This window comes from Myxocyprinus asiaticus, chromosome 3 (assembly GCF_019703515.2).
Source record: "Myxocyprinus asiaticus isolate MX2 ecotype Aquarium Trade chromosome 3, UBuf_Myxa_2, whole genome shotgun sequence".
Lineage (NCBI taxonomy): Eukaryota > Metazoa > Chordata > Actinopteri > Cypriniformes > Catostomidae > Myxocyprinus > Myxocyprinus asiaticus.
In genome coordinates this window covers 52553154-52580962 of record NC_059346.1, presented here as the reverse complement: position 1 = coordinate 52580962, position 27809 = coordinate 52553154, and the positions used below count along the sequence as shown (strand labels likewise).

Genomic DNA, 27809 nt, shown 5'->3' with positions numbered 1-27809 from the left:
CACCAACAATCATGCCACGATCCAAATCACTGAGATACATTTTTGTCTCCATTCTGATGGTTGATGTGAAAATTAACTGAAGCTCCTGACCCATATCTGAATGAGTTTATGCATTTCACTGCTGCCACACGATTGGCTGATTAGATAATCACATGAATAAGTAGGTGTACAGGTGTTTGTAATAAAGTGCTCAGTGAGTGTATATTTTACTGTATTTAAATATTTTTATGCCTTTTTTCAATGATATTCAATATAAAGGCTCTAATCCCTTTATTTAGGCTAAGTATTTGCTCTGAACTCTGTTAAAATTAATATTTTTGTTAAATGCATGTGAAATATATTAATATGTAATTTTGAAATAATCAAGGCATGTATCCACACTAAGCTAAATGAGCAGCAGGGGCGGTTCTTGGGTCAGTGAATATTCAGGGCTTAGCCCAGAACTCTGTGGATAAATAAGGGGCCATCCTTTAATGAAATATCAGAATATAATACACTTTATAATAAAACTTTACGTTACATCTGTGAGATGTCATTTATTTAGTAAATTTACAGAAAACTAAAACGTCCTACTAACTTTTGTCTCGAAGATCAGCACTTGCATGCTTTTAAAGCTATGTACTTTTAAACGTGATTTTAAAAAACAATATAAATGTCCCTTTCGGCTTTCCATTAGTGATGGGAAGATCAGATCATTTTACTGACTTGGATCTTTGAGTCTGACGTTCGTTCTTTTGTCACGTGACAGCCGTATTTGCTATGCATTGCTCACACAGGAAACAGATATGATTAGTTCACCTCTCGAGTCATCTGGTTCAAGTCATTTGTTCTTTTGTCACATGACAGAATGAACGACTCGGACAAAAAGAGTTGAAAGGTGAACTAATCATTTCTATTTCCTGTACAGCGCCTATGGCAAGCCGCTTTAGCTTTTATTAATTCGCAGGATATGAATTGTTGATTTCAACAATTCAGTTTTCACTAGTTAGAATTCTAATTCTTGATATCAAGAATTTAATTTTCACTAGTGGAAATGCCAATTGTTGATATCAATAATTACATTTCCACTAGTAAAAATGTGAATACTTTATATCAAAAATGACATCACTCGCAGAAATCACATTCTTGATATCAAAAATGGGATTTCAACTAGTAAAAACCGTAATTCTTGATATCTATAATTGAATTTTCACTAGTAAAGTTTCACACTGGTATGTCATTCACTCTTATTCAAAACGTAATTATTGATATCAAAAATTAGTTTCTTACTAGTTGAAAGTCCAATTTCACACATCAACAATTCTTTTCTTACTAGTAAAAAATATACCCAGTTACACATTTGCTCTTTGACGCAAAACATGGCAAAGAAGTCAAAATCCTCGGCTCTGGAGACATTAAAAGACACTTAAAAAAAAAAAAGCCCCGACAGGCATGTGGACCGGGAACTCGATTTGGATGGCACGGCGGGAGAGGAGATCCAGCGTCAGTTGTCCAAAATGTCGGTGATGTTGACGAAGATTCTTGCTGACTTGGAGGATCTCGCTGTAATACGTTGATCGATTACGGCGATGGAAATAAAATTATCTGAGCTAGTTACAAGAGTGACTGATGTTGAGAGACGAATTGATTTTTTGGAATCTTCGGAGAGGGAATTAACCGCTAATCCGCCCGTGACCAAAGTTGATTTGGAACATCTCCTTGAAAAGCTTGAAGATCTTGAGAATAGAAGTCACAGGAATAATGTTCGAATTGTTGGAATTCCTGAGCATGAGGAGGGCAGAGATATGGTGAAATTCCTAGATGAGTTTTTCCAGAGTCTGCTCGACATAACAGGTCACAAGCTGGAAATCGAGCGAGCTCACAGAGACCCTGCTTGGAGATCTGCTGAGGGAGAAAGGCCCCGATCGATTCTGGCCAGATTTCTGAGATCATCCAATAAAGATCTTGTGTTGTGCCAGGCGAGGAGCAAAGGGAAGCTTTCTTGGAAGAACCATAATATTTTCTTGTTCCTGGACTTCGACAAAAGAGAAACGCGATCGGTTCAAGGAATGTAAGAAACGAGTGTTTCCGGCCAAACTGAGAATAGAAACGAAGGACGGTCGCAAAGTATTTACATGTCCCAATCAGGCAATGTCTTTTATTGAATCAATGGGTGAGTAAATCATTGGATGTTTCTCATGTGAGTGGGTTGACTCGCTGTACTTACTCTGGTTTTTGAGGAAGCTGAGCGTCATTTTGGTTTCTTTTTTCTTTTTGCGTTGCTCCGCCAAGCGGCTGGAGTTTGTTTTGTGAACAAACTCCAAAACAAACTTTTTTTTCTTAAAGAAACTTTTGCATTGATGAAAGATTACTTTTGCATTGAAGTTCCCAGCCAGTTTGAGAGTGGACACTACAGATGACCGCAAAATATCTACATGCTCACACAAAGGATGTCTTTTATAAAGTTGATGGATTGTGTAAGTCATGGTATATACTTTTATGTGGCCTCCGAGTGAATTGACTCGACCACCCGGGGAACCGGGATGCCGGTTTTGTTTCTTTTTGTACTGGTTCCGCCTAGCGGCTGGAGCTTGTTCTATTGAATAACACTCCTTTGGAACAGCTGTGGATTAATCTGTTCGTTCTTCGTGCTTATTCCTCCTGCTGGCTGGAGTTTGTTTTGAGTATTTTTACATTGGAATCATTACGTCATCCGCTGAACTCATAACAGCTGGCTCACTGAACATTCGTTTGTCTGTCCGAGGAATCTGAACGGTTTTATATCAGCTGGAATTTGTTTTGTGGAAGATCACTCCTTTGAGACAGTTCTGTGAATGAATCTACACGTTCTTTGTGTTTATTCTTCTTATTGGCTGGGGTTTATTTTAAAAAAGTATTTTCTGCTATGTAATTTTGCCTCACAAATTTGTAAGGCAAAATTGAGCAATCCGATGGCAAAGTTGTCGCGGGGGCTCGTGGGTGTTCATGGACCTTTTGAGTTTAGAGGGATTGTCGCTGGTTGGCGCTTTCGCGCGCAGGGTTAATGCGCACGTTTTTCTTTTTTCTGTTTGTTTTGTTCGGGGTTTGACTGTTTCACTACTGGGGAATGTGGTCTGTATAATTTTGTTTTTGACACAATTTATTTTTTCTACTATATCAAAATGTCAAATGTTAATATGAGTGGATTGTCTCTCTCCACGTGGAATGTGAATGGGTTGGGGCACCCCATAAAAAGAAGGAAGGTTATTACTTTTCTTAAACGTAAGAAATATGATATAGTGTTTCTTCAAGAAACACATCTCTCCCCGCAGGAAGCTGAAAAATTTGGGAAGATATGGGGTGGACATGTTTTTTTTAGTGCTGGCTCAAGTAAGTGCAAGGGAGTCATTATATTGGTAAATAAACATCTACAATTAAAATGTCTCAAACAGACTAAAGATAAATTAGGGAGAGTAATTATAGTTTTAGCTGAAATTCAAGGGCAAAGGTTGATTTTGGCTAATATTTACGCACCTAACGCTGATGATCAGGGCTTTTTTTTTACAGATCTTGAAGGGATGTTGCAAGCCGCTGGCACCCCTCATGATATAATAATGGGAGGAGACTTTAATCTTTTTATGGACTCAGTCCTTGATCATAGTGAAGCAAAAGTTTGTAAACCACCTAGAGCAACATTGATACTTCACAGGATGTGTAAAAATCTTGGTCTCTATTTGGAGACTTTTGAACCCATCTGGTATGTACTATACATTTTTTTCATCAGTCCATAAGATTTATTCTAGAATAGATTTTTTTTTTATATCCAAATCCCTCATTTCATCTGTTGTTCATCTCAATTGGAAACATCTTAGTCTCAGATCACGCCCTGGTGAGTTTAGAGGTGTTGCCATATACAGAGAAAAAGAAATCATATAGTTGGCTCCTTAATGTGTCCCTTTTGCAAAATCATGATTTCCAACAAATGTTAAAGACTGAAATCAGTGTTTATATGGAGACCAACTGGTCCTCAGTATCCTCTATGGGCGTGGCATGGGAGGCACTTAAGGCGGTTCTTAGGGGCCGGATCATACAGTATGCCTCATTCATCAAAAAATCCAAACCACTAAAACTCGTGGAGTTGGAGGGAAATATAAAAGTGCAGAGGCAGAGCTGAAGCACCGTATGTCAGCTGATGGCCTCAGAGAATTGACCCGATTGAAATATAGATATAATACTATTTTGTCGCAGAAATTGGAGTTTTGGTTATTCAGGGCAAGACAGTCATACTTTGAGTCGGGTGACAAAGCAGGGAAGCTTTTGGCTAGATATATAAAGCAGAAAGAGTCTCTTTCTATCATTCCTTCAGTGAAATTTGCTGGTGGTGAAATTTTTACCTCAGCCATTGATATTAATAATGCCTTTAAAGAATTCTATCTTGATCTTTATATTTCCACACCTTCGTCTACTGATGAAGATATTAGAATCTTTGTGGAACCATTAGATCTTTCTAAACTGAAGACTGAGCAAAAAAAACTCTCTTGATTCTGAGATAACCTTAGAGGAGCTTGACGAGTTAATTAAGTCCCTACCTACAGGCAAGGCTCCGGGGCCAGATGGTTTTGCCGCAGAATTTTTTAGATCCTATGCTACAGAACTGGCTCCACTTTTGTTAGAAGTTTATACTGAATCATTAAAGAATGGAAAGCTTCCTCCAACCATGACACAAGGCCGGATCAGTCTGAATCTTAAAAAGGACAAAGATCCAAGTGAATGTAAAAGTTACCGTCCATTCTCCCTGATCCAACTAGATGTAAAAATATTGTCAAAAATTTTGGCTAACCGATTAAGTAAGGTTATGACATCTCATACATATAGGTCAGGTGGGGTTTATTCGGGGCCGTAGCTCTTCTGATAACATTAGGCGTCTCATCAATATCATCTGGTCAGTAGCGAATGATCAGTCTCCGGTTGCTGCCATCTCACTTGACGCCGAAAAGGCGTTTAATATGGTAGAATGGGATTATCTTTTAAGATTTTGGAAATGTATGGGTTCGGGAGTACATTTATTGGTTGGATTAAGTTACTTTAGCAGCGGTACAAACAAATTGATTAATTTCAGATTATTTTACTCTGGATGGGGGCACTCAGCAGGGTTGCCCTCTTTCCCCATTATTGTTCTGTCTTGCCCTGGAACCATTAGCAGCTGCGATAAGAAAGGATTTTCCAGGGGTGGTGGCAGGAGGTGTGGCGCATAAGCTTCTGCTTTACGCAGATGATATTTTATTATTTGTCTCTGAACCTACTAGATCTATGCCTTGCCTCCACAGAATTATTAATTCCTTTTTTTATATTTAATTTGTATGATTTTGTAATATAATTAATTTATAATAATTATAATTATAATAATTTTCTTTATTTATCACACATTATACATTTGCACATATACAGTGAAATTCTTCTTTTTCACATATCCCAGCTAGGCTGGGGTCAGAGTGCAGGGTCAGCCATGATACGGCGCCCCTGGAGCAGATAGGGTCAAGGGCCTTGCTCAAGGGCCCAACAGTGGCATCTTGGCAGTGCTGGGGCTTGAACCCCCGACCTTCTGATCAGTAACCCAGAGCCTTAACCGCTGAGCCACCACTGCCCCCAATATGTATCGATATACGTCCATCTGCAGAGCCGCAGAGCCACAGCAGTCTCAGCAGTATTCCTCAGGATACAAAGTGAATTGGTCTAAATACGAAGCTTTGGCTCTGACAGCGTACTGTCCAGTAACGGCTTTCCAGCCGGGCGCCTTCCAATGGCCCAAACAGGGCATTAAGTATTTGGGGATTTTATTGAAGGTTAATGTTATTAAAATGAATTGTTTTGCAAAATTTAACTACCGCTACAATCTCTCCCTGTAGATGTCCCCCTCTCTTATTTCGAGCAATTAGATAGCATAGTGAAGTCCTTCATTTGGAATGGTAAACGTCCCAGATTGCATTTTAATAAGTTACATAGGCCGATTGACAAAGGAGGGCTAGGCCTACCCAAGATTTTGTTTTATTACTATGCGTTCAATCTCAGACATTTGGCTCATTGGTCACTTCCACCTGAGAGAGCCCCTCCCTGGTTTGTTATTGAACAGGAAGTTCTTGCCCCTATTTCGCCATTACAAAGCATCTATATCAAGCTAATCGGAAAAGTTAAGTTACACCCCGTTATTTCGCATTTACACTTGGTATGGACTAAAGTGTCCAGATTGTTTAAATTGGACACTTATTTAAATGTTGCCTCAAGCATATGGCAGAACCCAAGATTATGTATTGGCAAATCCCCTTTCTGCTGGCCAAAGTGGATTGTGAGGGGGGTCGCTACACTCGGTGACCTATATGAAAGTGGAGTGTTGAGATCGTTTGAAAACTTGGTCCAACATTTTTGGATCCCCAGACCTCAGTTTTATAGGTATTTACAATTGCGCCACCTGCTTTATACTATTTTTGGGAGTAGCACACACCCCCCTAAGGAGGCAGATGCTTTGGGAGAGGTGATTGCGCCTTTTGGAAAAGGTCATGAGGCATCAGTGTACTACTCCCTGTTAATTCAGAGTATGGGGGATGGAGCTTTAAATTCTATTAAGAGATTATGGGAGAAAGATATGAATTTGGAAAATCTGAAAAATGTCAAGTCTGCATCTAGAGATGCAAGGGTTCGCCTTATGCAATTTAAGATTTTACAAAGATTTTATTGGACCCCCTCTAGATTATATAGGCTTGTTCTTAAAGACGCACCCACCTGCTGGCGATGCCAATCAGAAGTTGGATACACAACCCATGTTTTTTGGGGATGCGTTAAGATCCAAGATTTTTGGTTAAAAATTCAGAATTTTTTGCGTGACATTCTGGGCACTCAAATTGTACTTTGCCCCATATTTTGCATTTTGGGGGATGGGGAAGTTATAAATTCGGGCGACAAATATATAAAAAATTGGGTTCTGTCTGGCGTGATGATTGGTAGACAAATTATTATAAGGGGATGGAAGTCAGACGGAGCGCCACCATTTCCGGAGTGGTGTGCGGAGATGGGGAGGGTGGCGGCTTATGAGAAGATTATAAATGGAAGGCTGAGGCTGGAGGACTTATTTTTCAGGAAGTGGGGTAGGTATTTGGCAGTTTTGGAGGACTCTAGGGGAAGGGATGAGGAGGGTGACGTTTAGTTTAATTATGCATGTTTATTATATATATTTTTTATTTTTTTTATTGTTTGTGTGTATTATTTTATGTGACCACAGGGGTGTTCTTTGGGGTAGGGTGGGTTTGGTGTTTGGGGAGGGATGTTAATGTTAATAAAAGTTTTTAAAAGTTAAAAGTTAAATGTTGATTTGGTGTGTATATGTTGTGTTTTTCTCTGTTGTGTTTTTCCTTTGAATCAATAAAAAATGTTAATTACAAAAAAAAGAGTGCTCTGGAGTAATCATACAGCGCTAAGAACATCGTAAGGACACAGACTTATGCAGACACCTGCAGGACAATCTCGAAATTACACCTAATACAATTTAAATACCTATAGCTACACTTTATGCTCATTTAGTATCAGTATAAATACATTTTATTTTATTATTATTGTAAACCGACAAGGCTAATAATAATAATAATAATAATAATAATAATAATAATAATAATAACAATAATAAATTCAGAAAATGGTTAGTCAATATTGGATGAACAGATAAATTAATAAGTAAACAAATAAAGTTATTTGTGGACTAGTTGGTAACAACAGAGTGGTGGCATGATTGTTGCAGAGAACTGTAAAAATTACAATAAGAGAGAGAAAGATGGTTGTTTAATGGTTGTTGTCTTTAGCAGGACCGTACACAGGGCATCTGCTGTCTTCACTGATCCTGGAAGCTTTAATCTCGACCCACAGAGTCAATTTTGAAAATGAAATATTAAAATGCACATCTGATGAACGAAGCAGTGATTGTGTAAAAGAAATATATCATTCTGCAAAACAAAATGCAGTCATTATGTGGTGAATTAAGTTGTACATTTAAGAAAATATTTTTCAATATTCCCAATGCGGTAAATTACATACATTTTTTATTTATTTTTTTCTGCCAATTTGGCATGCCCAATTCCCAATGTGCTTTTAAGTCTTCGTGGTCGCGTAGTGATTCTCCTCAGTCCGGGTGGCGGAGGACGAATCCCAGTTGCCTCTGCGTCTGAGACTGTCAACCCGTGCATCTTATCATGTGGCTTGTTGAGCGTGTTGCCACGGAGACATAGCGCGTGTGGAGGCTTCACGCCATCCACCGCGGCAACCACGCTCAACTCACCAAGCGCCCCACTGAGAACGTACCACAATATAGTGACCACGAGGAGGTTACCCCATGTGACTCTACCCTCCCTAGCAACTGGGCCAATTTGGTTGCTTAGGAGACCTGGCTGGAGTCACTCAGCACACCCTGGGATTCAAACTAGCAAACTCCAAGGGTGGTAGCCAGTTTCTTTACAACTGAGCTACACAGGCCCCCCTAATTACATAAATTTTTAAAGATACGCACAAATATAACGAAGTGGCAATGACGAGCAGCACTATATGGTCACATTTCAGCACTGTCACATGGTCAGTGACTCTCTTAAGTAACACTTAAACTGCGTCTTCGTACGTTCATGTTAAGAGCAGTTTTGGGAAACACACATAAAAAATAACGAACATTCGTAAAATCATTGGTAGAAAACTCTCTTAACCTCCAAGATCAATCGTTATTGGGAAACAAGGCCCCGGCTGTTAAATTTGTGCATTTCATTTTAAACTAAAGTGCATAAAATAATAATAATAATAATAATAATAATAATAATAAAAAAAATATTTAGCCAATTTATTTTCTCAAAGGTTAAGTAAAAAGTAAAAGGTGAAAACCATTATTTTTACGGCTTCTTTACACACACAGGCACACAAGTTTGTTAGATTTTTATATCAACTCGTCCTTGTTCCTCCTAATACACAAACATTAATTTAGCCTACGATTTTATGCAAAGTGATGGAACACATTTTTATACATTTATCAAGAGCACACAGATACATTAGACACAATAATATCCATCTGCTGAGCCACAGAGCCATAGGTTTGACGCATAAGTATTAATCGGCCTTAAGTCACAGCAGTTTCAGGCCCGCAGTCTCCGGACTGATGTTACGGGCAGAGCTAATGACAGAACAATCATGCCGGAGAGCACGGTAAGTTGTTGTCTATGTAAAGTTTTATTAAATCTAGCATTTTTGGTAAACAATTACTTTATTAAGCTATGTATTTATCTGCTAACTACTGGATCTGTATAGATGTATTTCATAATGAATATTATTCTGGAAACAGTTCGATTGTCGATCACATATAGGCCTAATATAGTCAAATGGGTAACAACGTATAATAAAGTTTCATTTGTTAACATATGTTAACTTGAAAAACAATAAGCAATACATTAACAGAATTTGTTAATCTTGGTTAATGTTAATTTCAACACTACTAATATATTTTTAAAATTAGAAGTTGTAAATGTTAACATTACATCATAAAATATAAATTAGCAAAGAACAATGTTTTATCCATTAACATTAACAGAGATTAATAAATGCTGTTAAAAAAAAGTATTTGCTAATACATGAAACCTACTGTAACTAATGTTAACACATGGAACCTTATTGAAAAGTGTTGAAAAGGCTACCATTGAATGTTTTAGTGATCAAATCAAAATCGATGTAAAAACAGCACATTTGAAATATAAAAAAGCAAACAAACATAAGAAATTATGCTCCAAACTATAGATGGCGCTAACACATAGAGACTGCTGAGGCTCTGCGGCTCTGCAGATGGACGTATGTCGATACACATTACAAAATCATACAACGTTATTAAATATAAAAATAATATACACCTTGTGGTGTTGATATGAAAAATTAAAGTGTGGTTTATAAACGACAGTGGGGATGAAGAAAGTTCTCTTTTCCGCTTGCGTATCCCCTGCGAGGTTCCACACCTTTATTTTTAAATATTCATAAAGTACGTAAGGAACTCGTAAGCACTCCTCATTATTATCCACATATCCAAAAGGGAATTTATGATATCTGAAGTGACCATTTTAACTAGTAAAAATTACATTTCAACATGTAACAATTACTTTTTTACATGTAAGAATTCAGTTACAGATATCAAGAATTATAGTTTTTACTAGTTGAAATTCCATTTTTGATATATTTCCGCAAGTGATGACGACATTTTTATATGTACAATTATACAATTATATAAATAATTCACGTTTTTACTAGTGGAAATGTAATTATTGATATCAACAATTGCCATTTCCACTAGTAGAAAATACATTCCTGATATCAAGAATCAGCATTTTAACTAGTGAAAACTGAATTGTTGATATCAACAATTCATATCCTACATGTCATTCAAAGTTAAAAGGGCACCAAAACTATGCAAAGGTAATTACAGATATCAACAATTAAATTTTCACTAGTTCAAATTATAATTCTTGGTATCAAGAATGTTCTTCTTACTAGTAAAAATATCATTTTTGATATCAACAATTACATTGTTACTAGTAAAATATAAATTCCTGATATCAAGAAATTAATTTTCATTAGTTAAAATGTTAATTCTTGATATCTATAAATGCATTTCAACATGTTACATTTGGTATTTCTGATATCTAGAAATGGATTTCAGATATCAATAATTTGGAGTGTAATTAATTACATTACAGATATTAGAAATTAAAATAGTCTCTAGTGAAAATGATATCAAAAATGAGCATTTTTACTAGTTGGAATTCAATTGTTGATATCCAAAACTGGCATTTCCACTAGTAGAAATTACATTCTTGATATCAAAAATTATACTTTTTTACTAGTAAGAAAAGAATTGTTGATGTGTGAAATTGGACTTTCAACTAGTAAGAAACTAATTTTTGATATCAATAATTACGTTTTGAATAAGAGTGAATGACATACCAGTGTGAAACTTTACTAGTGAAAATTCAATTATAGATATCAAGAATTACGGTTTTTACTAGTTGAAATCCCATTTTTGATATCAAGAATGTGATTTCTGCGAGTGATGATGTCATTTTTGATATAAAGTATTCACATTTTTACTAGTGGAAATGTAATTATTGATATCAACAATTGGCATTTCCACTAGCGAAAATTACATTCATGATATCAAGAATTAGCATTCTAACTAGTGAAAACTGAATTGTTGAAATCAACAATTCATATCCTGCGAATGAATAAAAGTAAATTCAGCTTGCCATAAGCACCTATGCGGTTTTCACGTAACAAAGGAACGGAGTTTGCGCAGTGCGCATGCGCGGCCAACACAAAATTAATGAATCACTCTCTGAGACTCATTCTTCTGAGTCACATAAAAGATTCGTTCGAAATGAACGAATCCTTCATGAACGACACATCACTACTTTCCATAGTTCGACATACATCATGTACAATCGGCAGTTTTGAAGCTTATAATTGATTCGTCAGGTGTTTTAAGTTAGTTTAGAAGAAATCAGGCTGTAAATAGGCTAAAATAGGTGATTATACGAAAAACTAGTTGCTAGATTTGCCAAAGTTTGGTAGAGTCATGGTATCGTGTCTTAATAAGAGTTTTGCAAAAAACACAAATGTCCTAGCTCGTTACTTAAAGTTAGCAAAATCCTCGAGCACATCTGTATATATTACAGTTTGTTTTCAGGGTTATATATCTAGGTACTATTTGGTACTTACTGCATCTGAATGTACATCAGAACTCAACACAGTTTCCAATATCTCACCAAGAAAGGAATTTTGACCAGACACACATAGCCGTAATCACGCATCGCAAGTGCTCTTCATGAGTGCTGGCTGCTAGAAAGCAGCTGCCAACAAGACAGCGCATGTGTAATGAACCAAGTCTGTATTTGGTGTTATTGATACTGTGGAAAGACAGGCATCATTCATTTATATATCTTACTTAATATTAAAATATATATATTTAAATATAATGTTTCAGTATCAACTTGATACCAAAGCACTGGTACTTTTGACATCACTACAAGATGATAAAAACATTCAGGGCTTTGCTCATGGCTTAAGCCCTGGTAGCCCAGCCCTACTGATGCCCATGATAAGCAGAATGACAAATTATTTTTGCCATACATTTTTATTTAGTACTAATAATAAACAGCAATAATTACCTATTATATTTTTTTACCTAAAACCAAAATATATTAAAGCATCTAAAATGCCAAAAAAAGATTTCCATGATGATGCCAAACAGGAATTTTCCGGTGACTTAAGTGATGATGCACACAAATCAGTGAACAGATTCACTGAGACACAGTTTAAATGATATTTTTTCTGTGAAATAAATCTCACTTACCAACTGTATCGTAATTTTAATGACGTTTCGATGAGAAACACTATTGAAATATATTTGTCTTACACCTTGTCCTAACCAGATGCAATACGATAAGATTCCAGCGACAAACTATCTGCCTGTCCACAACAGATGCGACATGACACCGCGATATTCATACACTAAAATGAGGATTATTGACAACTAAATTTAGAAATCAGAGCAATCACAGACAGACTATTGAAGGCAACAAATTTTCTCACTGAAGCTCCGTTACGCTTTATGCTGCAAGCTTCAAGGGGATAAATACACAATCTCTCACACACACAGGACAAAGTTACTTTATGAATCGCATCCCTCTTCAATCTGTTACGATTGTTTGTTCACACGGTACACCTGTTGTTATTTCGCCGATCTCCACGTAACAGGGAAGCGGAGAGAAAGTTGGAATGAGCCGGGATGTCTCCCCACTATCATTCTGAACCGGTGTGTGTGTGTGTGTGTGAGAGAGAGACATCGCTCCGGCTAAAGAGAACAAGACCTCAAGTACAACATTCGGTAGGTGTGTGACACCCTCGGCCAAAATTTTAATGTTCTGAACAGGCTAATGAGATGCCAGCTTTAATATACTGCAATAAGAATAATTTTAGACCCATTTGTTGACTGTGCTGCCTGGCGTGGCATCGCAGAAATAGAAACCATTCCAAAAATAGAAAGCCCTGTTGCTCGTCATGTGTTGTGGCTGGTTAGGACAAAAACTCTGATTAACATGGAAAAGATACCTTTTATTGCATCATGTCATGTGTGGTTACAACAGTGTCAGGCCAAGTCACTACTAAGACATTTCCGTTTAAAAACGCATATATTTCACTACGTTTTGGCCTTCCACACCGAGATAGCATTTTTGACAGCTAAAACTGAGCTCTCCCAACAACACTCTCCCAAGTGGATACATTGGAAAACGCCGTCTTCACGTTGTAGTGTGGACAGGGAAAACGGAGATATCTTAAATCTATGGCATATTTGTTGTCATTTGATGTGATCCATTCAACCCAAAAAAATCAAGATGTCGGCCCATGTTGTAGCGCCGTTGCTGCCCCTGATATTCACTTTGATAGCACTGTTAAAGATAAATGTTACTTTGTACAAACTTCACATTGGCAAAGGGAAGTTTACTCAGAGTTGCTGTCCAGTGATGGATCACTAGGACATATGTTTTTCAGACCATACACACACAAGGCACGGCAGCCCCTCAGTACACTAGAGCAGGCCGTTTATCAAGCTCTGAAACTTCGCTTGGTGCAGAACAATCTGGAATAATGTTAAACAATGTAACAGTCACCTCTTTGCATCCTGAACTTGTTCTGAACGTTGAATCTTTGTGACACCTGCGCTAAAAACAATCTAGATGCATCGCAACAAATGAAACAGAGCGCAGGTGTCTCAACATGCTTTTTTGAAAAATTACGTTCTTTTTAACTTGCCACGGTGTCTAAAATTGGCCGGTCCTGCGCGAGACGCTGAAGAAACAGCGAGACATGATGCAACAGTCAAAGACATCTGCCAGCATGTGTTTACACAGGAAAACAATGGTAAAACGGAGCAGATGCACACAAAAACACGTTCAGTGTGAACGGCCCCTAACTCATCCGTACACGTGTGTCAGAATGCGGAAGCGAAACAAGTTTGGTAGTCCTGTTTATTTTTTCATTCACTAAAAATCCAATCCCAAAGTCGTACTTGAAAAACTGACCCGAACCCGGACCGAAACCCGACGGGTTCTTCGGTCCCGTCATGCCCGGGTCAGGTTGCAGACCTCTACTTGGCGATAAACGATGGCTTACTGTTTATTACAAACACACCGAAAGATTACAAATAAATGACTTACTTACTGGCATTACTGAAGGGTGCAATACAGTTGGCACTGTTGCATCTTTCAATGAAAGAAACATCTCACCTTGCAGCAGTACACCCACAACGATGATGAATATTGTGGGCCATATACATGCACATGAGCAATGTCTTGTGGCGTCATTAACACACAGATTTCAAAACAATACAGCAGGGTGTTAACCATAAATGCTCTTTAGACTGAGGAGGAAGTTGAGTACTGAAATGTACAGTATGTTTTTATAGCACAATTACTTCTTATATGTCTAAATATCAAGGAAAATTTGATTCACCATTTCATGACCCATTTAAGAGTTTTCATAGGTTTCAGTGTGGATGAGCAACTTTCGGAAAATGCTTGAAAATGGCAGTGTGGACGTAAGTGTTTAGAAAACGAAAACACAGTTTTCAAATGTATCCGGATTAATGTGGACGTAGCTTAAGTCTCTCATACTTTCATACAGGAGCGTGTGCAACTGATATATCCTCAAGAGTCAAGACAATTTAACAGACAATTAAAAAGTGCATTAAAACAATCGCAATATTTATAATGGTGGTAAAATTGACATTGCAAACAAAATAACATTGATTATATTGAAAATGTTTGATTTATTGCCCAGTCATTTATATCATGGTACTTACTTTGTAGTCTAAGACACTTCATAGAATATCATTGAAATGTAAGCGTAAGCGTAGTTCTAGCAGGAAGATCTCTGGATTCATTCAATCAGGCATCTCATCCAATCACAACACAGCCTCCACTTTATAAGGCCGCTCATGTGTTTCTCATTGTTGCCTACTTCTGTTGTTTTTACTCCCTCCACCCCATCACCACAGTTTAGGTCCCGTCCTGGGCGGGGGTAAGCTCCGCTCCCCTGCCATCATTGTTTTTGGCAGGATCCGACGGTTCAAGTAAGTATCAGAGTGCTGAACCGTAGGACGGGGCTTACTCAAAATTATATAATTATTTCTACATTCTCACTAATCCCAATAATCCCAAGTCTTTCTAATAGAATTACCATGGCATTTTTAACACGGCATTGGATAGCTACTATGTACAACAAACATGGGTAATATCATGTTTCTGGTCTTTTTTTGTTAAAGAACAATTTTATAAATGTCTAAAAATTCACAGCTCACAGCTTCATAAAGCTGCTTAATATTCAACACTTTTTGAGCACAATATAAAATCCTGATCACAAAGTAAACAATTGGTTCCATGTGGCAGTCGAGAGGACCAGAAGGCTGTTACCTTGGAGACACTGCTGACATAGTGTATCTGAGAGGAGTTTTCATGCTTGTCCACCTGCTGGCTGATGTTGAGCAGGAGCGAGGCATATTCCTTATCACTCTTCACCCGCAGGGTCATGAAGCGCTTCACCGTCTCCAGCAGCCTCAGCTCCCAGTCCTGCAGCTTCATCAGACCCTCGTGGGAGTTCCGCAGGTCCCGGCCGAACCCCATCTTACTCACAAGGCAAACTGTCTCACTCTCTCTCACTCAACTGGATGTCCCGCTCAGGTCTGCATTGTTTCTACTGCAGAGAGGAAATAGTAAATTATGTGTGGTTAAAAGTTTGAGTGGTCCAAACCTGTTAAGGAGATCTTTGAAGTGTGTCAGTTCATTGTTTTTGTAAGTTCCTTTTCTTTAAAAGTCAACAGGAAAAAAGGCTTCACAATTAATCGAAAACATTTTTGAGATTACAATAAGTTACTGCAATTAACTAATCGTGAAAAGTGTCAATTGCAGCATTCTATTTAGGTCTACTAACATTTTTGTGCAGCGGTTACCAGCATTGCACCCAATCATAGACATGTAAGTATGTGCATGAATGCAATGGCAAATCAGATGTATCTGAATTAGCCTAAAGGCCTATCAATAACACATGATGTACTGATGTGTAATACAACAAGTCATTTAGGAAAACAGTTCTCAGTTTGTTTTGGATATGTAGCCTACATAAAATAAATAAATAAATAAATAAATAAAAATAGTAAGTGGTTGCCCTATACAATTCTATTAATCAAAATTAATTATCACAGTTATAATATCAAGGGAATCAACAATAGGTCTGGGTATTGATAAAGATTTCCTGAATCTATTTCGATTCAAACCGAGAGTGGAGACAAATGGCTTCTTTAACACGTCCGTGATGTGTGTGATTAGAATTAAATGTTTATTTTCTGTTGATTTTGATCATCAACTGACTGTAAAGAATTTAAAGGATATTAAAAAAGACATTATTCAGAACTGAATAAATGAGGTGCAGACGTTCCTCTCGTTAGTGATGAACGAAATGACTTTGAAAAAGTCTTTCAGGAAGTGTCTCAGCTGTTTGCCGCACACGGCTACCACCGGACCTACCAACACTGTAGGGAAAAGTTAAAAAAACTTAACTGACTACAGAACCATCAAAGACCACAACAGCCGGAGTGGTTCAAACAGACGAAAGTGGAAGTGGTTTGACCAAATGGACGCCATCTATGGCAATAGACCGGCGAGCAATGGGAGGGAGAGTGCCCTGGACTCGGCGTTGTTGGAGTCCACGATGGAGGATGGTACGTTTTGTTACGTTATCTCTATATTCTGCTTGAAAGCTTCACTTTATTTAGTCGACCAGCAACAGGAAAGCTTGCTTCTAAAACAACCAGGCCAATTTTACTGTTACACTTGTGTAAAATTACCATGCAACAAATGCTTTATGCAGCACAATGAGCTAGTAGCTAACAGCTAGCGATCGTGTTATTGTTTATGGTCAGTAATGTTTGTGTCACATTTAAGACAATGTCATGGCAGTAGAGGCGGCGCAACTATGACGATCATCCTATAATCCCACCCACGTTGAGGTGGCACTAAACTGCAGTGGAAAAGCAATCTCAGAAAAGTAAAGCAAGCAGAGTCGAGTCGAACCGTAACGTGCAGTGGAAAAGTGCCACTAATGGGTCTAAACTTCATAGCAGTCATAGCGTGCATGCACCAACCGTTCTGAGCATTTGCGTCAAAATGGAAGTATACTCTCTTTACCCTTTCTCACATATACTGTCCAGGTACTTTCCCCTTAGGAGCTTTCTAGATGAGAACTCTTAAGAGGAACTGCAAACCCAGGGAGACTTTTCCCCTGGGATTTTCCTATGGGTTTTTATAATGGGGTTTTTGAGCTAATGAGTAAAATAAGGTCTGTGGTAAACATTACTTGACGATATGTGGACATTTTGTTCTACATCATAAATTACACACAGTCATACCTCAAACATGAATTTTGATGCAGTATTGAATTACATACTTTTTAAAAAAAAAAAACACAGCAGCTTCAAATTCACATTTGAGGTATGAAAATGTTTAATTTATGTTGTAGAACAAAGCGTCCACATATCGTCAAGTAATTGTGATAGATCTGAGTTTGTGGGCAATGGAGGAGTCAGGAGACAGCGAACAGTTGAGGTAAGTATTTATTTTCTCTTTCACACACAAGGTAAACAAAACAGGCTCTCGGTAGCCGACTAAAATCAAGGGCTTTCCAGTATCCCAAAAGAACTAAACAAATGCAGTCTCTTAATATGGCATTGCCAGACACTCAGACACCTTCTGCCACTCTCTCCCTCAATCTGACGTGCCTTATCAGGTCTCCCTCCACCATAACTATAATGAGAGACAGGTGTTAGAGTAATCACAACCCAGGTGACGAGCCTTACCGCTCTCCCTCTCCCGTAGACAGACACCGCAACAGCCCTAGCATATACAAGTTGCCGCTTAGATCCATCTTGGGATTTAAGAATCGATATCGCGATTGTTCAAATCAAGATCACGATGCATCAGAAAAACTATATTTTTACCCAGCCCTAATCAACAATTAGGATTTTTGTCATAATAGTGCGGCCCTAACATGACACGGCATTGACAACCAATTTTACTTACATAATGTGATGTATTTGAAACAGGATATTCAATGCAAAAAGTGTGCATGAGTTTACAAAAACTGGACTGCACATAAACGGTCCGTGCGGATTGTGCTGATGACGAAATTTACATCGTACACTGTGCACGAGATGTAGCTGAACTGAAGCATACTTTAGCCTTAAGGGCTGACCCTTTTTTTATATACAGTAAGTGACCATCTAAAGAGAAAACTGGTTTGGCTCTGACCTATTGAGCAACACCAGAGAACCCTGACGAGTCCTGAAAAACCACACTACACAAATGTATGCATCACAAAGCATTCTTACCACATTATCAACATGTCTACATTCCATGAAACAACCTCACCCAACCAGTGTGTGAACTCTGAAACCAAGTGAAACCAAGGATAATGCCATAAAACGATCAGCTTTCAACTGCAACAAGTTACTGTAAATGACAGAGAATGCAGTTTATGAGTCTTTTGAGTCTTAAACCGAAAGTAAAGGAAAGCTATGCAACTCCACATTATTAACACTCCAGTTTTTTACAACAACTTCAATTAACATTTTAATGGTCAATGCAAGGCTGTAAACCTTGTCTTGAACATTGGGGGAGGGGAGGTCAAAAATGTAATGGTCCTTTTTGGTCCTTATAAAGGTGCTGAATAAAGTGTAGGTGTAAAATTCAACAACTTTTGGAATAAAGGCTCTAAATGTAATATTTTTTGGTTTTACACTTTTTTTCTTTTTAAGTTCACACAGTACATTCAACTAACATATAATTACAGTATATAAATAACAGACATGTCCACACCTCACATTTTCTTTGCCACAAACTAGATTTGTACAGTGCCCAAAAAGGAAATCACCTAATAGCTTGAAATATACAATATGGCAGAACTGGGAAATGTATGTACTGTAATATGGAAATGAATCAGTTAATTATTTAAATGTTATTTATATTTTACAGTCTAGATCAGTGGTTACTAAACTTTGTAACCCTTTTTAGTAGGGCTGGGCAAAAAAAATGGATTTTTTTGATTAATTTTGTTTTTTATTTGGCCGAATCGATATCGATTCTGAAAAGCAGTGGATCGATCTCTGTGTACTGGGTCTGATTAACGTGAATCCGGCAGCTCAGTGGTCCACAACTCCCAGGCGTTTGCGAGTGGAGCTTTTGCCAGTGGAGCACATCTAACGTGTACAGCGGGACAAGCGAATATAAACATGGAGATGGTGTGCAACAGCTAAATCCGTCCGTGTAGCACATGTTGACAGAGTACAACTATTCCTCGACTCTGTAGCCAGCAGTTTTGTGTGTGTGTGTGTGTGTGTGTGTGTGTGTGTTCCAAGAGTGCTCGCGATGTGGATTCACACTAGAATGCTCAAAAACGCTTAAAAAGTCTGTCAAAATACCCATCTGGTGACTTATCAAGGTATGAATATAAACAGAGAGAATCAAAATATTAAATTATAAATGTGTAATTCCAGCTCTGTCACTGTCTAGCATGTCATTTATAATAATAAAACAACAATAACAAGAAAATGAGAATATGTGTATGTGTATATATATATATATATATATATATATATATATATATATATATATATATATATATATATATATATATACACACATATACATATATAATTTGAGGGGGTCTACAGGTCTCCCCCTGTTGCTCAGAATCCTGTAGGAAACACTGAACTCTTATTTATTTTTAAATTGGTGTTCCATGTACAGCTTTAGAAACATCTCTCCAATTAGTAGTACTGAATTTTCAATGTCTAATGAATCGATTTTAATCAAAACGAGATCTTGTGAATTGAAACTGAATCAAATCGGGGCATCTGTGCCGATACCCAGTCCTCCTTTTTAGATATACTCGCTCGCTCTACCCCAGAGTGGACTTTTGATTTATTATTGTGTACAGATACAATGAATATAGAAAAATAACAGCACATAGTTCGGAATAACATAAGGGTGAGTAAATGACAGATTTTTAAATTTTTTGATGAACTACTTCATTGGCTCTCTTTTTATTAAAAGACCTAACAAGGACATACCCAAAATAAAATGGTTGACACTGAGGAGATTGTTTTCTAAACGTAAGAATTAGCTAAAGTCATAAAGAAAATATTTAGGAAACTCAAATTTATTGCAAATTATTTGCAAATAATATTTTCATGACAAATACTTGACAATTCAAAACACTGCCCCCAGTGGCCACAGCGGTAAGTGTTGATGAGGCATTTGGGCACATGTGAGGTCCATTTTGCTGGTAACATGTTCAGGCGCTAAAAGTGAATTTTAAAGTAAGTTTTCAGCTGTACATGTTGTAATACAGTGAAGAGAAATACATATTTTATGAACCCCCCAACCACACCCAAACCTAAACCTAACCATGTGGAGTAAAAATGTAATGTTGGGGGGGGGGGGGGGGTGGAATGCAGCCTCCGAATCACACTCGTCACTGATAATGCACACGTGGTTACTTTCTGGTTTCTATGTGGGATACGAAGCCAGGTCTCCCAAACTGCTGACGCAATGTGCATCTGGTCGCGCCACTAAGTAAGGTAAACGTGGACGAGCCGATGCAAATATGATGGGAAATGACGCTTGTCAATGAGTTGGCGTAATGTTGCAGATCCTAGGGTAGCGGAACTTTCGGAAACAACATGCCGACTTAACGTGTGATGTTGTCTTGCCACAACCTAAAAACACAATGGAGTCAAAGTCACAGGTCTTACCATGTTCTAGTTCAAATCTGTGTGTTATAACACTCCTACTTTGAGTTTTATGGATCATTTTCTCAGACAAAGTCAAGTGAATTTTCTAAGACAAATTCAAAAGCTAGCCAGGTAATCACATTAATTCAGTTTATTCACAATATGCACACATTCGCTCTTTGTCTTACGCATGGTATGTTGAAAACTGCATCGTTAAAGTTTTAACATTTACAATTACGAATGACACTAAAAATCACATACTGTACATGACACATTTTTAATTCAAAACAACAAACGTAGCCAAAAATGCAAGTAGTTTGCATCCTTGGAAATTATTATCATTTGTACAACATTTCTAGCATAAAATAGTGGCCAAATATTGCATATTTAGTTAGATACTTACATCTTACATGGCACTAACATTCTTAATCTGAACTGCTGACCTTGCGGATGCGTTGTGCTGGAATAATCCACTTGGTTCCCCGCTTAGCTTCTATGAAAAATGAGTCCCGTCTTCTTTGATTTCATTGGCCACCTCAAATGACATTGAGGAGCAATGTTAGACTACTGAGCACGAAAAAAAAAAAAAAATTCACTTTAAACAATTATTTAATCCATGCAACAATTTTGGCATTCCTGATTATTAGGACTTGTCCCCCTCAATGTGTTTTGTGATTACGGACCTGGGTTTGTGTGTTTTAGTCTGAACAAAAGCAGAAGGCTGTTTAATTACTAAGATTAGTAATGTAGTTTAATACTTCAGAAAGCCCCTAAAACCCCTTTATTTAAAGAGTGCATGCCTTCTGCTTCCCTTCTTCACCAACAGAAACACCACAGGGTCACATTTAGTTTATAGACGGATAAATTAAGTAGATTACAGTAAGGCAGTTGAGCTCTTTTAAGGATGTTTGCCATTTTCATCACTAAAGGTGACATTGCTGTCAATAAGTGTATTTTATTCTACTGAAAAACATTGTTTCTTTCCAAAGGAGCTTGATTTCTATGGTTTTGGCCTACTGGAAATTCAGTCGGTCATTAATGCAAAATAAATCCTGACAGGGTGATCAGGGCCACTATGTGAAGCAGAAAGACTTATGTGAGAGATATGAAACATTGGTTGCCTGGGATTTACATTTACAGACACTTTTATCCAAAGCGACTTACAGTGCCCTTATTACAGGGACAAACCCCCTGGAGCAACCTGGAGTTAAGTGCCTTGCTCAAGGACACAATGGTGGTGGCTGTGGGGATTGAACCAACATCCTTCTGCTTAAATGTTCAGTGCTTTAGCCCACTATGCCACCACCACTCCTAGGATAACAGCCTGGGATAACAGTCTAAAATATAAAGTTTCGCAGTCATACGCCAGATATAACGCCAGAATGCTGTGATTAACCAATTATCAATAAAATATTAAATAAATAAAATATTAAAATGACACCCAGCAAAACTGGGCTAAATCATTAAAAGTGATAATTCAGCAAGACTATCTAGGAAATGTCAAAGCTGAAAAAGTCTACTGACCTACCTTGCAGGCATAATTTATATTCCGTTCAACTACTTCTAAGTTCACACAGCAATAGTAAAGACTGCAAGTGGGACGGTTTGTCAGAAAGCCGCAAGCAGAGACCAAAGCGCCCTGACATATAGAGGTGAAAAAATAAGCTGCAAGAGTAACAGCCAAATTTGGTTTCCTGTGATAATTTACCATTCTGAAAAACACTGTCAAAATGATAACTCACATTATATGTACTGTGCAAGTGCATATTAAATATGAACACAAAATCATCTTTGCACGTCAGAAATGAAATAGAAAGTGACTAAGAGATTGATCTCTGACAGAATACACAGCACTCTGCATGAAGCCACTTCTTCATTAAATGCAAAACCTTCATATATTATGTTGTTGGCATTTGTGATTAATATTACATCAACTCTGATGACAGCACTGCCCATGAAACCAAGATCAAAGATATGTCTTTTTATATATGCATGGTTTATTTTTACTGACCTAATGGAAATAAGTTGGTAACATTTGGTGCTTCTGAGCTTTCAATCATTAAAGAAATGGAATAAGTAACCATACTGGCAAACAAATCAACTTTTACAACAACCATAAAGTCAACATGAATCAGCACTCCTGTTGTGGGTCCTATTTCCGAGTGAAAAACTGTAGAGCAGGAGATTGTTTTATCCATCAGAAATGGATTGGATTGTGAAAAGTGGCAGAATGGAGCCAGACCTGAATGCAAGTGTGCAGTGAAACACTTCCCAATGTCTTGTCCATATCGAAAATGATTCTGGCCGAGAACTGCCCAATTCGACAGTAAAACCGTTGACAATGACATGTGGGGGACATAGTTTCTCAGGAAGACCTTTATATTTTTGTTCTTGGCAAATCTTTAACAAATACTTAAACAGTTAGTTAAAAGAATATTTCACCCAAAAATTAAACTTCTGTCATGATTACTCGATCTCATGTTGTTCCAAGCCCAATGATAAGAGAAATGAACACAAAAGGAGATGTGAATGTTAGTACCAGTCACCATTCGCTTTTCAACTTTTTCTTATACAATTAAAGTGAATGGTGACTGAGATTAACATTCTCAGGGCTCGACAATAATGACTGCCCGATGGCCCGGGGCCAGTGTGACAAAGATTCGGGCCAGTTGCTAGAACTGTCACTTGCCCGATCAGACTAGTGCTGCATTTATAACATTAGTGCAAGCAAACAACAAGCGAGAGAGCACAAAAATTACACAGAGCGAACAAAGTCTTCTAACTGAAGAGCAAGCGCGAGTATATTTATCTCGCAAAGATGCGCTAATGCATAATATACTGGACGCGCCAAGGCACCGAGTGCACTCTCCTAGCACTGTCCTCGCTCTTTTCCAAGTGTCTTAGCAGCAGCTACTACCAATGTGTAGAAAATAGCAGGACAAAAACCCACTTAATGAATTTCGTTGTGGGATTTAACGTCTTGTGCAACATTTTAAGTATTCCCGCACATTCCGTGTTAATAATGCGTGAAATCCCCACATTTTTTCGTTTTTACATGTTGGTGAAAAGTAGTAATCCACACATTGGAACACAAGAAATCAACAGTTTCTTTCTATAGGACTGAAAATTCATGTCTCTCCATGCATATGTCTCATCATCATCTCTCTCTGTGCAACGTAGAATGTTTAACGTGCATGCGCTCTCGTAAAGGGACAAAGCGCTAGTTTTATTCCCACTGTAAAAAAAAACAAACACATTTTCTCTCATTAATTTCCCTTTAGAAATGAAGCGCCGAATGAGACATAATAAACTTTATTAAACCCCAGTTATACATATGTCTGGAAATCATGAGCTGCTCAATATCCAAAATATAAGTATACATTTAATTAGGTAATGTTTCAAAAGGTAAACATTAATTCGACATGATAATGGCGTTTGATATGAAAAGAAGCAAGATCACTATGGCTATTAGGCTATTATTATCACAGCTGTTCAGCTGCAGGGTGAAGATGAATATTTAAAACAGTCTACTTCATATCATCCTCATAAAACACCTGCTACATGTCTCATTTCTGGACCGTACAGGTATTTTTGTTTTTGTTCTTTGTATATCAGTCAGTGTTGGTCTTGTTTGGGTTGTTTGATTTCATGTAATATACACATTGTTAATTCACAGATTAGGCCTAATATCTCCCTAATGTATATTACACATCACAACCGATTTAGTAGCAAGTCTGTTCTCTCAGCCAATAATCAGATCTTTAACTCAGTGAATAATCTTTGATCCTTCTTGTGAAAACACTACACATGGGCAAAGTTGCATGACAGCATGACTAAACGGATGACCGAAAACCCATCATCTCCTCCACAGAACTCTTGGTTTAAAAACACGCGTGTAAATGGCAGGACGGCTGAGGTTAATATGATGTATTTATGAATTTATATCTGTAAAGCGCATATATGGTTTTACATAAAGCATAAATCATATCTTGCAAATTATAAATGTGATTCAATTTTGGGGGACATTGTATTTTTTATTTTTTCCTCCCCAATTTGGAATGCCCAATTCCCAATGCACTCTAAGTCCTCGTGGTGGTGTAGTGACTCGCCTAAATCCGGGCGGTGGAGGATGAATCTCAGTTGCCTCCGCGTCTGAGACCGTCAATCCGCGCATCTTATCACGTGGCATGTTGAGCGCATTACTGTGGCCCATGCTATTCTCCAAGGCATCCACGCACAACTCGCCACGCACCCCACCGAGAGCGATAACCACACATTATAGAGACCACAAGGAGGTTACCCCATGTGACTCTCCCCAACCGAGCCAGTAGAAATAATTCTTAGCGTTGAGCCCTGATTCTGCCTAACTTCTCCTTTTGCCATGGATGAAAGAAAGTCATACAGGTTTGCAAATCATTAGGTAAGGTATAACAGAATTTTTCTTTGTGGGTCAGTTATCCCTTTAAGAGTTTAAGTCAGTTCTCACCAGATTAAAGTACAAAAATGCACTGAAAATCAATAGATGGAATCCTGAAAGAGGGGATCTTGGTGTAAAATCAGTTTATGTTTATGGAAAATAGATAATAATATGTATAAGCTGTTTAAGATAGTTAATAGGATGATAGTACATAGACCTACTTATATTATTAAAATGGACTGATTCAAAAGGCAGAGAAAATGTACGTCAGATGAAGCGTCAAAGAGATGGAGATGAGAGATGTAACAGGTGTTTATAAGGATGATGAAGTTGTCTGTTTTAAGTGTTTTTCTTCACGAAGCAGTAGTTCTGGTAGCATTTTACACAAAGCATTTTTGTAATTTCTGCCTTTCTTGCAAAGATGCTGTAATATGAGCCGCACGATGTGATGAAGCAAAACTAGACTACTCCAATGTCATGCACTAGCATAATATAGTCAGCTTCATTGTTTATAAACAGGAGCAATAGTTTTATCACGCCACCCGCTTAAATATAGTATAACGTCATGTGCATGTCAAATTAACAGGTTATACATATGTTCAGCAAATATGCGACAGCGTGCTGCTCACTGCTCGACACGTGACCAATGAGCTGCGGAATTCTGCGAGAGAAAGAGAGACTCAGCAGCACTGATTACTCGCGCCGATTCTAATAATACAAACACAATAGAAAGACAAAAATATTGATTTGATTTGTACATCTGAGTGGTTTTGTTTATAAATTCTCAACTACAGTACAAGTTAACATAAATACAATAAATGTGTGTGTGAATTCCCCACGTTATGAATGTGGAACTTGCAGGGGAAATCCCACACCGCATTTCATGCCTTATCAAAATGGAGTGAAGTGAACAAAAATTACACATACTGGAGTAAATATATATATTTACACAGTATATATATATATAAATATTTTTTTTTTTTTTTTTTAAGGAATAGTTCACTTAAAAAATAATAATAATAATAAACTCCTTTTTCACTGGCCTACATCTTGCCATCGCAGTAGTCTCTAGGTATGATCACGATTTCAGACTCGATTACACTTCCATGCTTGTCGCATGTGCAAAATGCTACATGGCATATAAGTGCAAATAAGCTCAAAAAGCTTGTGCGAGCCATTCTTTCGTGTTTGTTGACATGTTATCATGTATATACCGCAAGTTTGTGAATGAATTTCGTTAGTGTAATTTTAAGATGCATTTTGGCCGGTCTGTTTGAAATGGAAAGACGCTAAAGACAGCTGTAATGGGTCCCAATTGCTTTGAGATTTGTCCACTTCAAACACATTTAGACTTTGGGCTCATAGTGCTACAGCAGCAGAGCACCGCCTAATTAAACAAGAGTTTAAACTTCACCATTTACATGCAGATTTGAAGGGAAATGACTGTCCGATCGGAAATTTTTAAAAAGCGATTGCATGTATGAATGCATTCTTCAGTGTGTCTGATATCAACACATGTAGTGTCCCTGCATGTAGTTGATACACTCAGTCTGCGATCAGTCATGTAGTGTATGCACCAGCACAATGGAAAACAAATGTGAGTCGCAGGGCGCCAACTGCTAGTCGTGTAGTGTGCGCTTGGCTTAAGAGACATTAGCTGAAAAGAAGTTTCAGAAGGGGAGCAAGTTATTACATTTTTTATGAAATTTTGATTAACTTTTTTTTTTTCTTAAGAATAACAGTAATACCAGAAATGTGTATAAAGAAAGTAAACAGGGTTAAGTTTTGGTTTCATGTTTACTCTTAGATGACATTACTATCAAAAAATGAAAAAAACATTTTAATTAACACTCCATAAGCCAGTGAAGTTAAGACGGCTTCTGTAATCTCAATCATTCCAATATGACAGCTCAAAGGCAAACGCCTGGTCATTCTGTGATATTACAGAGCTTTAAACATTTCATTACTAACCACCGTGAACATGCAGATCTCTTAAATGCTGCAGTTTAAGCCTCTCTCACCAATAACACAATTAAGGTGGTTAGACTACATCAGTAGGAGTTTAGCTCAACGAGGATTTGCTGTGTGTTACAGAACCGCTCTGTGGGGGCACAACTACTTGAATAGCACTTCTGAGTACACTGGCTGAGGAATGTCTGTCCTCTATATGAGCTTCTGAGGAATGACACACCAAAGAATACATGTAAACAAAGTCAGCTGCCCGTAACCTTCAGTGCTGTATGCTTTGTGGGCATTTGCTAATGTGTTTATTCGCTGCATATAATGGTGATCAAAAATACACTGATCAGCCACAACATTAAAACCACTGACAGGTGAACCGAATAACATTGATTATCTCGTTACAATGGCACCTGTCAATGGGTGGGATATATTAGGCAGCAAGTGAACAGTCAGTTCTTGAATTTCATGTGTTGGAAGCATGTAAAATGGCCAAGTGTAAGGATCTGTGCGACTTTGACAAGGGCCAAATTGTGATGGCTAGACGACTGGGTCAGAGCATCTCCAAAACTGTAG

The 27809-nt window shown here is 37.8% G+C and overlaps 1 protein-coding gene across 1 annotated transcript in view; it reads right to left on the bottom strand.

Annotated features, from left to right (window-relative positions):
* Positions 1–27809, bottom strand: part of LOC127426812 (tyrosine-protein kinase Fer-like) — an 80953-nt gene that overhangs the window by 49767 nt on the left and 3377 nt on the right. Inside the window, exon 2 of the mRNA XM_051673853.1 lies at positions 15486–15768. Within this exon, the coding sequence (XP_051529813.1) occupies positions 15486–15695 (210 nt within the window). The 5' untranslated portion in view covers positions 15696–15768. The remainder of the gene's footprint in view (positions 1–15485; positions 15769–27809) is intronic.